The sequence below is a fragment of the Colletes gigas genome, unplaced genomic scaffold (assembly GCF_013123115.1).
Source record: "Colletes gigas isolate AHSC1104 unplaced genomic scaffold, ASM1312311v1 Colletes_gigas_Sc00029, whole genome shotgun sequence".
Classification (NCBI taxonomy): domain Eukaryota; kingdom Metazoa; phylum Arthropoda; class Insecta; order Hymenoptera; family Colletidae; genus Colletes; species Colletes gigas.
In genome coordinates this window covers 1502567-1518730 of record NW_025106658.1, presented here as the reverse complement: position 1 = coordinate 1518730, position 16164 = coordinate 1502567, and the positions used below count along the sequence as shown (strand labels likewise).

General features: G+C 37.7%; 1 protein-coding gene across 1 annotated transcript in view; it reads left to right on the top strand.

Moving 5' to 3' along the window:
• Positions 1–6590, top strand: part of LOC122401866 (protein rhomboid-like) — a 337759-nt gene extending 331169 nt beyond the window's left edge. The window contains exons 8-9 of the mRNA XM_043404284.1: positions 3908–4063; positions 4569–6590. Coding sequence (XP_043260219.1) covers positions 3908–4063; positions 4569–4810 — 398 coding nt within the window. The 3' untranslated portion in view covers positions 4811–6590. The remainder of the gene's footprint in view (positions 1–3907; positions 4064–4568) is intronic.
• The last annotated feature ends 9574 nt before the right edge of the window (positions 6591–16164 follow it).

Genomic DNA, 16164 nt, shown 5'->3' with positions numbered 1-16164 from the left:
CAAAGATAAAAATATTTTCAAACATCCCCATGATGAAATTCCGTCGATAGATTTAATCGAGTAATTTTCGTTTGCACATGTATTTAACATTTTTTACGAACTGAAGATATGCTCACATTTTTAAACGAGTCATTCCTCGTTAAATAAACAAATAGTTGATGGGCCATAATTTTGTATCAAATACAAATGTCACTCGAACGAATGAATAAGAAATATAGTTATACGAAGGCGATCGAGATAAATGGAATACCGTGTAGGATAAAATAAAGAATCGAGAAAAGCGTTGTGTACACCGATTTAGCGAAAGCTCTGTCAAAGTGCATTTAACGGGGATATTTGCAACGGGGGCTCGTCGATAGCTCCATGCGTGATTATGCGCCGGCATGTAATACAGTAATGCGCGAATGCACACGACGATATTCGTAAATTTAAATCACTCGACGATTCCACAGATGCAGCTACTAAACCACGATTCTATTTCTTTGTAACACAATTTGTCCGCATTTCCATTGAGCATGTTTCTGGATATTACCAGCATGGAACGTGTTTTTACACTTTCCACCTAAACCCTCGTTAGTATCTTTTCCAGTTTCCCCGGCCTTGTCGTACTTCCCTTTCGCCCTTGATCGTTCTACTTCCGCTAGTTTCGACCTATCGCGTTCACCGAGAATGTAGATAGAGGTACTTAGATACAACGCTTCCGAGATTCCGAGCGTATCGCGTATATCTATATAAACGCGCGTGCACGCTCGGTGTTCCACGTATGTATTACTATGTACCGAGTCGGCTCTCACACATTCGTATAAACATAATTGCTATTTGCATAAATTCAATTACACGCGGATCCCGGGTTATTAGCAGCCATGAAAGTAAAACGTTGCAAAATGTACAGTGCACGAACAGCAAATATTTAACACTAAACCTACACCATATAGATTTTTCACAAAAAAAAAAAAAGAATACATGATACATTATTTTCTGCCTTCTATTTCAAACAATAACGATTCATTTTACCGTATAAGTAACTATAAGCGTCGTGGGAACGTAATTTATGTTCCAAAGAAGCTGGTCTTACTACATTTTTAGCTACTATAATACCCGTAATCCCTTGGAACCTGCAACAAGTGCCCTAGTTTACGAGATCGAGCCGCGTGCCGAGTTATATTTCTTTGAATTGACACGAAATCAGGTCACTGGCATAATTCTTACATTAGTATACTCTTAAAAAACTTAAAAACTGTCTTGAATCGCGTTTCACCCCTTTTTTCAAAAATTAGACACGAGGAAAATAATTTCGACGATAGGAAAACAGAGTTTAGAACCTCTAACGAATTTATCGATTAATAGTTGATACAACAATAATTAATAAACTGTGGGGTGTGGAACAATGTATGATTCATTAACTTACAAAAATTTTCTGTACGATTTCGACCTCGAAACAAAAACATTGAATTTCCATTTACGTCCAAGCGTGCTACTTCTGTTGTTATGGTTTGTGAGTAAAAGGACGCACGTCGAGCCCCGGTGTGCCTATCATTGCACAACAGAACCGTATTGTACTTACGAATGCATGCTAAATATTAACGACGAGATTGCGGGTTTTCGAAGCAGCGGTAAACGTGCAAAAGCAATGTTTATAAAGCAGAGCACCAAGTTCATCGCGTAAACAGAAATGCAAAACAGTTTCATCTTCCCAATCTACCTTCGTATTTCTTATTAAGCCGCTACCGCGATGTTTACGTTCCACAAGAGCACGTTATTCCCCGTCGTGCTTAAACATTTTAATACAATACGGCTTTGATACGTATTTACTCGATTCTACGACGTGTTAATTTTAAGAATCATTACTGTAGCTCGAAGAATTGTATTGAGAATCTCGACGAAGAAAATCCTGGGTACTTATGTCCTTATTGGCTTTTCATCTGTTTCTTCGCAGGCTTATTTTGCCAGTAAAAAAAGTCCTTAGAGAGGAGTGTTATTAAATGATCGAAGGACAGGGGAAAGAGCTTTGAAATATTGATTTGAGCCTGGTAATGAGAGTGAAACGCTTCTTCCTTGGGCTCTGTTCTTTCTTTCTCTCTTTTTTCTCCATTTTTCCCTGAGTGTCTCTCGTCTTACCTAAGCACTCGCTTTTCTGCCCCATCCCGCGAGAACGCGTGGTAGCGACAGCTTGTCTGAGGCCATCGTGACAGGATTACTTCGTATGCATCGCGGTCGCGACGATGTAATGCGATTGTAACTACGCAAGTGCAACGGCATCTGTCTCCTGACACCTTTTCCTCTGCGTTCAACTTGTTCCTTTTATCTTCTAATCGTTTTCCATGGCTCTCTCCTGTCTACGCCATACTTGGCAATGTATCTTGTACGTTTCTCTCAACGTTTATCGTTTTTTTCGTCGAGAAGAAAATTAACGCTTCGCGTTTTGATCAAATATGATACGATACACATGCTGTTCCCTTATTTGTGAAACAGACGGACAGAGGGTGATTCCCCGTGAAAAAATAAGTCGAGTAGAGTGAATAAAAGTAATATAATTAGTAATTTGTCCACTTATTGAATTTTTTTCTCGGAAATGGTTAGGATTTCGGGGGTGTGTCTATTCACCAAAAATGATTGTAATTGATCCCTGTAACTAAATATAATTTTTCCAGAAGGATTTGAAATTTTTTAATTTTGTCTAAAAATTTGTCCACTTACTGAATTTTTTTCTCGGAAATGGTTAGAATTTCGGGGGTGTGTCTATTCACCAAAAATAATTGTAATTAACCCCTGCAACTGAAAATAATTTTTCCAGAAGGATTTGAAATTTTTTAATTTTGTCGAAAACTTTCACACCTTGTCGAATTTTTTTCTCGGAAATGGTTAGGATTTCGAGGGTGTGTCTATTCACCAAAAATAATTGTAATTAACCCCTGCAACTGAAAATAATTTTTCCAGAACGATTTGAAATTTTTTAATTTTGTCGAAAACTTTCACACCTTGTCGAATTTTTTTCGCGGAAATGGTTAGGATTTCGAGGGTGTGTCTATTCACCAAAAATGATTGTAAATAACCCCCGCAACCAAAAATAATTTTTCCAAAACGATTTAAAATTTTTTAATTTTATCGAAAACTTTCACACCTTCTTGAATTTTTTTCTCGAAAGTGGGTAGGATTTTGAGGGTAGGTCTGTTCACGAAAAATGATTGCAATTGACCCCTGCGACCGAAAATAATTTTTTCGCGAATGATTTGAAATTTTTTAATTTAATTTTTTAATAACTATTTAACGAAGCCTCAGTCAACAAATTGATATTCTTGATTTTCATCTTATTTTGGCCTCTAGAATCTCCCATTAAAATTTTTCCCAGGGGTGACCGAACGAAAGAGAAGAGTATACGTTAGTTACGTATTAATAAATAAACTAATTAGAAATCGAAGATTGTACGAAACCTATTGCAACTATTACTAAGCCCATCGATGAAAAAAAAATGATACGTGATACATTTAAATATTGTGAGAGTCTGATTTGATATTAAACGATAGATATTTTGTTCTAGATTCATTATAGTAATGACTTATGAATTTAATAATAATAAAAAGTGTAATCATTTCGTGATTAATGATTCGCGAGTAAATTATGTCTAATGATCACATTCGGTTTGATGATTCGTATTATTCATTAATCGTAATTATTGATTATTCTGTGTTCATAGTCATTAATCACTAACTTGATTTTACGGTAATCGGAATCGTCGATCGTCAATCAGACTACATTTTACGCAACACAGAGTTCTTAACATTTGGATCTACTTTTTTGCGTGAATGTTTCATGAAATCTCAAAAGATTGCCAAACGTATAAACTGACGACGTTATTTTCTCACGATTGGAATAAATACAATGTTTTTTTTTTTTGTTATGTTCGTAGGTTCTCTGGGTACATCGGTGTTCGACACAGACGTGTATCTCGTGGGGGCCAGCGGGGGTGTTTACGCTTTGCTCGCGGCTCATCTAGCCAACGTCCTCCTCAACTACAACAACATGGAGTTTGGCATAGTGCGGCTAATAGGCATCTTCGTAATCGGTAAGATTCAGAAAAACATCCATCTGACCCAGTCTGTTACGTAAGAGACAAAATAAATCGCGTGAAAACGACACAAAAAACAAAAAGATAGACGACGATGTAGATATGAAAAAGGTACAATTAATATTAATATTGACCCACCAGTACACGATCTAACCAACCAAACCCAGCTCCTCGTTTGATATTCCGGAACGAAACCACGTATCCACAAGAACAGTAATATCATAGATAGGAGTTAAACAAGAAACAGCACTACGGAGATCAGGGAAGCTTGGTTCTTAGACCGTTTACATTTTGATAACCAGTGGTGAAGCTACGAAATTTAATTATTAAGTACCCCATTAATGAATAATATCATCTAACTTGTGAAGTTCCGATCTTAGATCATTTCAAACGTATTTTTCTGTTATTCTCCGTTGCAAACGAACAAGCTAACCTCGACGACTTGAATATTCCAAAGAAATATAAAGAACTTTATCTAACAGATGTATCGTTTAATTTCCAGCGAGCGCCGACGTAGGATTTGCCATCTACGATAGGTACGCGGCTGAACAAATGGGACCACCTGTTTCGTACGTGGCGCATCTAACCGGCGCGTTGGCGGGCTTGACGATCGGCCTTCTGGTGCTGAAGAATTTCGAGCAACGGCTTCACGAACAGCTGCTGTGGTGGGTGGCGTTGGGCGTGTACGCGGCTTGCACGATCTTCGCGGTTATGTACAATCTCATGCATCCGGATTATCCATGACGTGAGGTCAGCTTCGCGTACGGGCAACCCCGGAACACGTAACGCGAAGCTGAACAACGCTGAACCACGATGAAACAGAAGGGAAGAACGGCTGGTGATAGAGTGGCAAGAAGACGGGGAATGTGATCTTGAGAAATCCCGATTAAACGATTGTTAATGGGTGCGTCTTTCGATACGTTCCATGAAAAAGTGAAACGAAAGAGACTGGACATGTACGGAGAACGCGAGATGGATACCGCAACGATGATGCAAATAGTTTCGGTTAGCAAAGATCGGCGAACGAGACGAAAGGATCGAGTTTGGCAAGGAAAAGTTTATAGAAATTATATCCGTGCGAAAGGAAATCCTGGACAACTTTGCGAACGTCTCTTAAATATTTCTAAAAGAGAGGAAACGATAGCGATAGGAAATGTATCGATCGAAAGTGTTAAGAAAAAGGAAGAACAGAAGGAACGTAGAAAAGGTAGAGATTGGGAAGCATCGATTTTCAAAGAATTTCTCGAAAAGGTGAACGATCAGTGACCATAACTGAACGAGGAGGTGATAGTTAAAATCTCGATAGCAGGAAGCAACGAACGAGAAGCGAGAAACTCCGAAGAGAAGGCTTGAGAAAAGGTATTTGGGCCGCGCGTGTACAACCTAAAAATTGGTCTCTTTCCTTCGAGTGCTAGCATTTTCTACTTTCCCGGTGAAAAGCCAAAGATTTCAGATACCTCTGGGAGTCCGTTTTCGGGGTCCCGTGTTTGCGCGAGAGTCGCAGCGAAATGCAACGAAACGCTAGCGGTCGAAGCGCCGGAAAAAGCCTGGTAAAAATGATCTTTATGGTTCCGGGGCGACCCGGTAGCTCCAACGAATTTCGTAGAAACCAAAGAAACCGTACGGAACAACGTCTTTCGACGAGGATCGCCAAGGGTTGGAAAGACTCGAAATTGGTTCCTAGAAGGGGCGAAAACGAAGCTCGCCATTCGTTAATCCAGTTTCCACGAATGTGTTCCTCCGATACCGTAAACGCGTGTGTCAGGCTGACCGTTGGGAAACGAGGAAAGTCCACTTATTCGAACGTTCCTCGATGGTGCACGATCAAACGAGTCCAGCCAAAAAGTTACGAACGAAGCGGAACGCAGCGTTCGTCGCGAAATATTCACCGATGGTGTTATTCCGATCGCGCGAGCGGTTGGTTCGCGCCTAATCTGTATACCACTGAACTGTAAATAATACTTGTACATAGTTGAAACGACGGAGGCGCGCGCGCCTGTGTGTGTATGCGTGCGTGTGAATGAGTGTGACAATCAAGAGGGGACAACGGAATACAATCGAGGGCGTAAATTAATAAGGACCGATATCCCATATCTAGTCCGATGACCGCGAAAATCGCGTCGTCCCTTTGCGAACAAAGAACGAACATATTTTGAAATCGATGCTTCGTGGACTTGCGCAACAAACGAACCTTCGAGTCGAATGAAAATGAAAAAATGATCGTGCTAGCTTTGGTACATATGAATCCTCAATTTTTAGTTTTAGTTGCTGTGGGTACTTAGAATTTTAGTATTCTTTTGTTGGCGAAATTCACTTCGACTCGAAGTCACAGCTATTTTTCTGATTATCTCGATTCAAAGTAGCAGATTAACACATTGACTACCCCTTGAATTGTCCAAGAAACGAAACTTGATAATTGAAAATTAACAGTTCAGTTGCTATTGTTACTAAAATCAATCTACCAAATACCTATCTGTTCCTGATAACTGTGACAAGTATTGTAACGGGTGAAAAACTCGTGGTTTTCGACGATTTCCACGGAGCATCCAGATCCGAAAGCCCTGTTTGTAATCGTTTCTAGAGTGATTGCAGGTGGTTTTCGGCGGTTGGCCTGCATCGATGGGACGTGGGAGCGCGCGCGCTATTTTTCCCGCGTGTTATTAACTTATTTGCGACTGCTATTCTTTGTCGCGCCTGTTCCTAGCGACGCGATGTTAAAGCTTACTCTATTTATTGATAGTTTCCGTCCGGCGAGCGTGCCGGCGGCAATTTCGTCGTGTCCTCGATCTCCTCGAGCCTACTCTGCTCGGCACTTCCGTCTTTTTCTTTCCTTTCTTTTTCGTTTTGCGTACCGGGGGGGGAAGAATCACGATTTCCGATCTACTGTCTCGTTTGTTCCGACTACAGATCCGCGGTGGTCTTCGATCGATCGACTCGATGACCGACGGTGGATTGCTTTTTGTAGCGTTTTTAGAACGCGAATCACCTTGATCCTCTTCCTGTTTGCCGCGGTTCGCGAAAGCTAATTGTCTTTTCGACTTCCGGGGGGAAACGAGGAACACGAAGGAAGATTTAGGAAGAAGGAAAGAAAAGAGAATTTGTACCAAAGAGTCGAGGGCGAAAGAACGATCGAGTTCAAAACCGAGAGTGATTAATGATGCTAGTCAATTAGTAGTGGCAGGGAGTGGCTGAAACATTAAGATATTGCTGAAGAACACATTTTTTTTTGTTTTAAGGGACGAGAGGTGGCTCGAATGGCCTCTCGAAAACCAAACAGGGTGATTCGGTCTATCGTCGTAAAATCTCTGCTATATTTTGTTTCGAACGATTGTTTCACGATTGCAGAGAGTATCTGCAACTTTCTTTTTCACTTCGATCGATGAAACGACGATTTTCATGCTACGAAGGATCAGCTATCGGTCGTCGATGACCGAGTTTACACGTTTCCTTCGATTTTGCGATCGCGTTACGAGATTGGCCGATAGTAATACTCTAAAATCGTCTGAAGATTAAAAATCATCGAATAACGTCAAATTTCGGAGCTTGTTTCCCCTATTCTGTCCATAATTTGGAAAATTTGGTCAGTAAATTCTACGAGTGCAGACAAAAAAAAATGTTGTATAAAGTTATAAAGAAAAGCGAAATTCTATTATATCTCGGGCCTGTTTTGAACCTATATATAAATTATTGTGATCCACTTGACCGTGTTCTTTATAATTTCTCCAACGTTCGTAATTGGAAGAGAAAAACGAAGCAATTAGAGGTACCGTGCTCAATTAACGAGAAAATGAGAATACGAACTTCAAATTTAACTTTTAAATTAATCGTACGTTTCGGCGAACAATCGGTTCCAAACTCCCGGGAAGTTTTGTCTATTTCTAATCCTATTCTAAACGAAACTTTGGCAAATGCTGTGCAAGTGAAGTCGACAAAATTGTCGAAACGAATCCGAAGAAACTTTTTAATCCATGTTGGAATTAGTGACTTTACTGAGATAAGAATCGCTGTGGCCAAACGTACACACATAATGGTTATTTAAACGATCCATAGATCGCGAAAAAATCTCGATTTTACCACGACAGGAAATCGATGACCGATAGGAGGAAACATGCAACCGAGCTTGAACTTTATTTCGGTACGCGTGAGAAAATTCATGCGTTCAGCCACGATGCCATACTCGAACGTGTCGCAAAAAAGAAGAAAATATACGAAGACAATCGATCCGATTTTTCCATACTTTGTAAATAATTATCGAAAGTAAATTTTCACCGTGCAATTTGGCTTTGTCGTGCAACGAATTCCAACCAGTTTCGCGAAAGCAAATTCATTCGGGAGGCGAATGACTCCCCGAAATATGTTTTCGAAATGCTGGAAATGCTCCAAGACCTCCTGTCTTATCGCGTGAAGAAAGATCGAATTTTCACGACGCGTTTTGGTAGTCTAGTCGAGGAACTATCGTCGATGAAAAAACGAAGAATTGTTTCTGAATCAATCGGCGACTGTTTAGCGCACGAAACTATTTCCTTGAGTTTGTTAATTGATTTCACAGACTGGACCACTCTTTCCTTTCGTCTACTCGAGCCAGGGCAGGTTCCTCGCGAGATTAAATCAACCGAAGTCATTATTTTTAATCGAAAGAAAGGAATAATTTAGCGTATTTCACGTTGAACGATAAACGAACTCGTATTCTGTTTAAGCGAAATTATATTAATCGAGGTTCGTCGTGGCTAGCACGCCGCGACGAGCATCGTTCATTTGGTAATCACAGATATATTTGTCTGATTTATTTATTTATTTATACTATTTACGGTCAGTCGTAAACATTCACAAGCCAAAGAGGCGGAGCTAGTGAAAGAAGAAAATGCGAAAGGTTTCCTTCCGAGCGATCAATGATATTATCATTACTGTAGTTGTTACTTATTATTATCTACTTATGTAGTAAATTATTCTTATCGTCGTCCATCGTTTATCGACCTCGTCACTGTCATTCTCGTAAAGTATCCTTGTTAATTTAGCTCTCCCGTCGCAATTATTCGTTCATTAACATTTTCATTGAAGCGTGTAAAGTTTAATTTGTTGGAACGCGCTGAATCTGTCGGAAGAAAATAAACAAATGAGAAACGAAGAATTTTTTGTAAATTGTATAAAACGTAGCAAAAGTTGTAAAAGGAACGCGAGAAATATGCAAAAATAAAATTTTTGTGAAGAAACTAAAGCGTTATTTTTTTTCCTTAGAAAATGACCTAGTTATTGCCTTTGTTACATAGAAAATGTCTAATAGAAGTAATTGTTCAAATGTATGCTATTTGAATGCTTCTATACTGATCTCTGTAAATGTAGAATGCATCACAAGCCCAAAGACGAGGTATTTAAATATTTGTTTACCGAAAAGTTTGATTTTTTACGCGGTCGGTATTGCAGAACGTAAAATGCATTTTTGCATCGCGTGACTCGAGAGGTATGTAACCCCATTACCATTTTCATATTAGATGAAAAAATAAAACCACGGTGCTAACGAAACGGCAGAAATTATAATTGAATTTACTGATCGTCAATTAATTATTTTAAACATAATTACTACAAACGAGGTACATCTCGTGGTCACGTATCGACCGTGGAAACTCGAACGATATGGTGTCGACTAATGGCGTAGGAGGTCTGAATACGTAGTTGACGAGTAAGTCGCGACCAGCTGACTGTCGCTCGCGTACACCATACGAGATACACCATAAGAAACTGTAATTCGGTAAATAGTTCCTCGAGTGACCGCCATCCATGTGGATAAAACCACTTCTGAGTTTTCAGGTCGGTAAAGCAGACAGATTGGACTACGAAACCCCATAAGGTGTAAGCAGACTCGTATACCACGTTTGTGCTTTCACCTTATGGACTTTCGTGGCCCAATCTGACTGCCTTACCGACCTGAAAATTCGGTGGTAATTTTAACTTCCTCTTTAGTTGAGAAACTATTCACTGAATTAGTATTGATAGGCAAACAGCTGCAGTGTTGCGTAAATACATGTGAGTTGACTATGATAAAGATTAAAATTCATTTCTGAATCTGTTGGTAACGTTGCGAGTAACACGAAAATGGTAATGGGGGTTTCGAGACCTCATAAAAATGGGCCAAAAGTAAATTAGGTGAAAGATCTACTCGTAAACCTCGTCTTCTCTGACAATAATCTAGAATCTTTGATGAATCGATGGGAATCAAAACTAATCTAGCTAAGAAGCTCTATGTTTATGATGACCTATGCAAGGCGGATCGCAGCCAATTTGCTAATATTATTTAGTTTTCAATTAATAATTCCATTACCCAGCTAAGAGTGATAATTATTAATTAAACGCTAAATAATATTACCCAGGTCTCACCACGAGGAGGTTGCTGCGAATGGAGACCCGCCCTAGCCTCGCCCCAACCACCCTTCCTTTGGCGAGGAATTCGAATATCTAAGGGAGAAACTATCGAAAAGTTAGAAATGAACTAAAAAAGGAGAGTTCTTAAAAGAACTGCCCAATTAAGAGATGAAGAACCCAACAGAATGTCAATACATGTGAGATGATACACATGTTTTCTAAAAACGAAATTGAAATGTGCAAATGCACGTACGAACTCTGATGAAGAGATCAAAAACCTAACAAAATGTTGATACATGTGAGATAATCCAGCACATGTTTTCTAGAAACGAAATTGGAATGTGCAACTGCACGTACGAATCCTGATTATTAAAGTACCAATATGTACTTTATTATTAATTGTTCCTTCTTAAAAGGATGTTTTTATTATGACAGTGCCTAATAAGACACTGGAGATCCAACCAGAAATGTGCAACTGCACGTATGGACCTTGCATATTAGAACACTAATATGTACCTTAATATTAATCATCCCCACTTAAATTTACGCACACGTTTCGGTAATATTTAATAAAGGGCAGGAGAACGCTTTTTTATCTTACAATCTATATACATTTGTACTTATATTCTAACGCAATCTGTGGAAACGAAGAAATATTTTCTTCTTAATGTCTTCATCAATCCCATGATGTTTTTTCTAAAACATACACTCATAAACAATAAATATAACCGATATAAAACGAAGATACGACAAGATATTTTCTTCTTGGTGTCTTGGTTAATCCCACGATGTTTCCCTAAAATAAAAATTCATATCCAATAAATATAACTCATATAAAACAACAAAATATGAAAAGATACCTTCTTCTTAGCGTCTTGGTTAATCCCACGATGTTTCCCTGAAACATAAACTCAGAGAATAAATAGAATTCTATGAAATGTTTCCCTAAGAGCGATCAAGATGCAATCCGTGTACTATTTCCAATTCTACTCTTCAATGATTATAATTCTGTAACAAGAACTTGTTCAAAGGATTAATAGCTGAAATGAAAATGTATTAATGAACACAGAAAAAAATAATTCTATACCGTCAAGCTAGTAAAAGTGATGTTATGAAATTAATATTTGAATTAAAACTTCCACGAGTAAAAATTGATATCAAAAAGTTTAAAAACATAAATTGAAATTGAATGAAATGTTAAATTCGTCTCAATGTTAAGATAAATACGAAATAGATTGAAAATTTTATTCATTACCGTAGATTTTATTTTACGTTTCGTTTATCAAATAGAAAATTTTTCAAGACGTATACATTGGAATAATTATATTTTACTGTACTCAAAACTAAATTAGATAAAAAGCAATAACGAACGAAAATGTCGATTCTACGCGGAAATTAACTCTCAATATGAAATATCGAATTGCAATTTGCATACCCTTTTGATGCAAGCATTCTATTTTCCATCCATTAAAACAATGATCGCGAATAAACTTTGATTTATGCAAAGAATACAGAATATTTATAAAAAATGCACTATTTATAAATAACAATTGGATTGCAAAGGTTTTAAATCCCGTAAAAATGACCAACTCTAATAATGAACAATTAGTGATATAGATATATATATTGGAATCATAAAATTAATCATAATATTGCATTTTTAAATGCATCACATAAATTACAGATTTTAACACGTTCTAAATATAAAGTTTACAATAGTAATTTCAAGCAGTATTTCTTTTGATAAATATATAAAAAAAAAGATATATTATAGATAGTTGTAATAAACGTCCACTCGTCTTAAATTCAAACAACCCGTGAGTGGACCATTCTTTCTTTCGCAACGCTAAATTATAAAATAAAAAACTATACGCGAATGGTGCTTATTATTCGTAAAGTGAACCACGCAGGGTTCCTTTATTAATTATATCGCGTGCACCTATATTCAATCATACGCAACACTAATGGATCAGGTGCTGGCGTCTTCGGTTGTAGCTACAAACATACATGCACAAAATAAACTATATAAAACAAATAAATATGACAAAATATTTCTTCTTGGTGTCTTGAATAATCCCACGATGTTTCCCTGAAACATAAATCAGACAATAAATAAAATTGTACAAAGAAACTAACTACATCAAGCTACTTCAAACTACAATAGAGTGGCACATATGAGGATGAAGTTAGACGTTTTAAATATCGCAACACTACGGGCCAACAACGCGATAAATCAACAATCGCAACGCTAATTTATAATAGAAAAATTCCAAACGCGAATTGTAAGAATAAAAGCAACCGCGAATGGTAATTATTCGCAACACTACTCTGAAAAGCAAACGCGAAAAATAGTAATCCGCTACTCTAACAGCAATCGCGTTTACTAAAAATTCGCAACGCTATTTTTAAAGCAAACGCCCGGTTCCTAGGTTTGCATAAAGACAATCGCGAATCGTATTTATTCGCAACACTGATATATCAACGCGATAAATATTTGTTCGCAACTCTACGAGCAAACGCGAACATTGTATATTATTCGCAACTCTAACTTTAATCAGGGGCTGTTGGTACATGTACATAGACATGTACTGGCCACAAAATAAACTAACTACTACTAGTACTACAATTGGGGTAGAATTTGGGCATTGAAAATATCGCAAATCTAAAGAAAAAATCGCACGATTGATCAAGATCGCAACGCTAATTTATAGTATGAAAATTGCAAACGCGGTTGATGTCCATCATATGTATAAAAGAGTAAAAAAGCAACGCGAATCGTGATTGTTCGCAACACTACCCTGAAAAGGAAACGCGAAAATTGGTAATTCGCAACTCTACGAGCAATCGCGTTTATCGATAATTCGCAACGCTACTTTTAAAGCAAACTCTCGGTACCTAAGTTTGCATGAAAACAATCGCGAATGGTAATTATTCGCAACGCTACCCTGAAAAGGAAACGCGAAAAATAACAATTCGCAACTCTAAAAGCAATCGCGATTATTGGATGTTCGCAACACTATGTATATCATAACCGCGAGTTATGGGGAGGGATGGCTGGCATGTATGGTGCAATCATGTACCATCAGGTACATGCATACGCGAGCCAGACAGAAAAATAAACTACCTACAACTACAGACGAGTTAAGTGACAAAATAGTAACAAGAATGACTTTCCATTCTCATCCGAAAATGAAAATGAAAAGCCATTTGTTGTAGCCCACTCTTGAAACAATTTGTCAGGGCCTCTTCAGCTCATATAGAGCCTTTTCTTTCTTCGGCGGTCCTGCCGATGCCTGAAACTTACTTAAGACCGGGCTCGAGATTTTGTGCAATACGTAGTCTTCCAACAATATACGAATTGTTGAAAGAGCATACGTGGTGAATCTCGAGGGGAACGAACGTTTCGAAAGGGACCTGATCACGACCGCGAGCGCGAGAGAGCGACTTTAAGAGTCGCGCGATTCGAGGAGTCGAAAATAAAGCCGAAACAAACAGCACAAGTACACCGTTTGAATCAGCAAAATTTCTACTCTCGAAATCGTAACTACAGGAACAGAACTGCCACGCGAAAACGCGCCTACCCGAATTACTAATGTGGACAGTCCTGCCCTGACCCTACCTACTTAGATTAAAACACACACACCAGAGAATAAGTTACCTACCTACCTAACCCTATATTTAAAAAATGCAAAACTCAGTCTCTCAAACACAAACACTCCACGGTTCTCATTCTGAATGTCCGGGCGCGACCTAAACTAGAGAGGACTCCCCGGGGTTCCTCCGACACCCGGACACAATCTCATTCATACTCTAAATGTACGTACCAATTCTGGAATCGACTGACAAAGCTAGTGCCCATTGCGTACTTTTATTATTTATGTAAAACATTTTAATATATCTGATATAGTCTTTATTAAAATATATTCTATAAATGATCATATAAGATCGAAAAGCTAATTCATTATGCAATTTACAATATTATTGACGTATATGCAATACGAACAATTGCCAAGTAAATAATAACTATAAGTTTAATATCACTATTGTGACTGGTATGAATCTAATGTGAAAAAATTCTGTATCTGAATTGTAATGAACGTTTGATACGATGCACTTCCACATCCTAACCACAAACACACATATGTGGACAGTACATCGTGCACGATACACCAGCATTGTCAGTCGCACGAATAAATTATTATTATTAATGTTACAAACTAAGTCATCGTGCCCCGTTGCCTTCGCTCGTGCAAATAATACTTGGGCATGTGCACGAACTTAGGCAACGAACACGGAAAAGTATCCTGAAAATCCTGACTAGAAAAACTGGTTATTAATAATTAACTAAGCGGTATCTATTCTCAATTAAAATGACTCGACTTGTTATATGTAATATATCAAAAACAGACTACGTTAATATTGAAAGATATTATTATTCAAGAAAAATTTGTGACTGAAATTTAATTCTTCAAAATGTAAGACTTTAATAAAGATTTCATGATAAAAGAATGTACTTTGCAAATTGAAATAAATTTGTTAAATTATTATTCAAAATATTCAATTAACCTTGGTCGATTCTCTCGTCAAAGTAAATTTTTAAAGAAATAAAATTAACATGCATGTTCCTTTGAGTCGAAAATCGACCAGTCGCGAAACGCCTTCTTGCACATAAAATACATCATATGATGTATTAATTGATAAAACGAATATTTAATAATTATATTAATGATGTAAGATATTGTACTCAATCGTACGTTTAATATAATGTTTTCACATTATATTAATTCATATTCTACTCAACTATTTAATTCATATAAAGATAATAAATATATTTCATATATTGTATCAAAATTGTGTAATATTTATTGATAACATTAAAAAACGCGAGTGCAAGAAGACCCTAGCCTGCACTAAAAAAATATAATTCATGGGTATTTTTCATACCCGCGGTCACTTAACTCGTCAAAAATACTAAGTATACAACTGGTCACCCGTGTTGATTCGGATCTTTCATCCTACAACATGGTTGGGGACCAGAGGAACACAAATAGCATGCGACTCACCAATGATGAACTTGAGCCTCTGGGATGACTGCATAATGATGCTGCTGCTGCCCAGTGGAAGTCATCAGTGCCCAGTAGAAGTCATCAAAGCCCTCTGCATGGTCCTGCTGTAAAAAATAAGAAAGCAATTAGAATCTATTGTTAAAATTATAGAGATTTTTAATTAAAAATTTCAAAGTATAAATTTATACTTACGTTGTTCGCTCATGGTCCACCGCCCGATACCCCACCGGGTACTGCTACTGCTTCCCAGGATCAAGTTTAGAAACTGTAAGAAAACTGTAAGAAAACAATTAGAATCTATTGTTAAAACTGTAGAGATTTTTAATTAAAAATTTATAAGTATAAATTTATACTTACATTGTTTGCTCGTGGAGCATCGCCAAATAATCCTCTTCGGTGATGCACTGATTCTAATTCCGGTAACGAGGAGTTTAAATGTCAAATTGAAAAAATAATTAATTTAATTGGAAAGTATTAAGTTAGATAACCGCGACCGAAGATTGAAATCGGCGAACAAATGACTCTATTATCGCGATTGAGAAAACAAGGAGAGCCACGATGCTCTGGAAATAATTTTAATTTGCGTAGGAAAACACTGCTTCTATGCTCGCGTTTGCCTAACACCGTCAACGATAACGTACTCGGGGTCACTTTGCCCCGAGAAACAAACTTGTT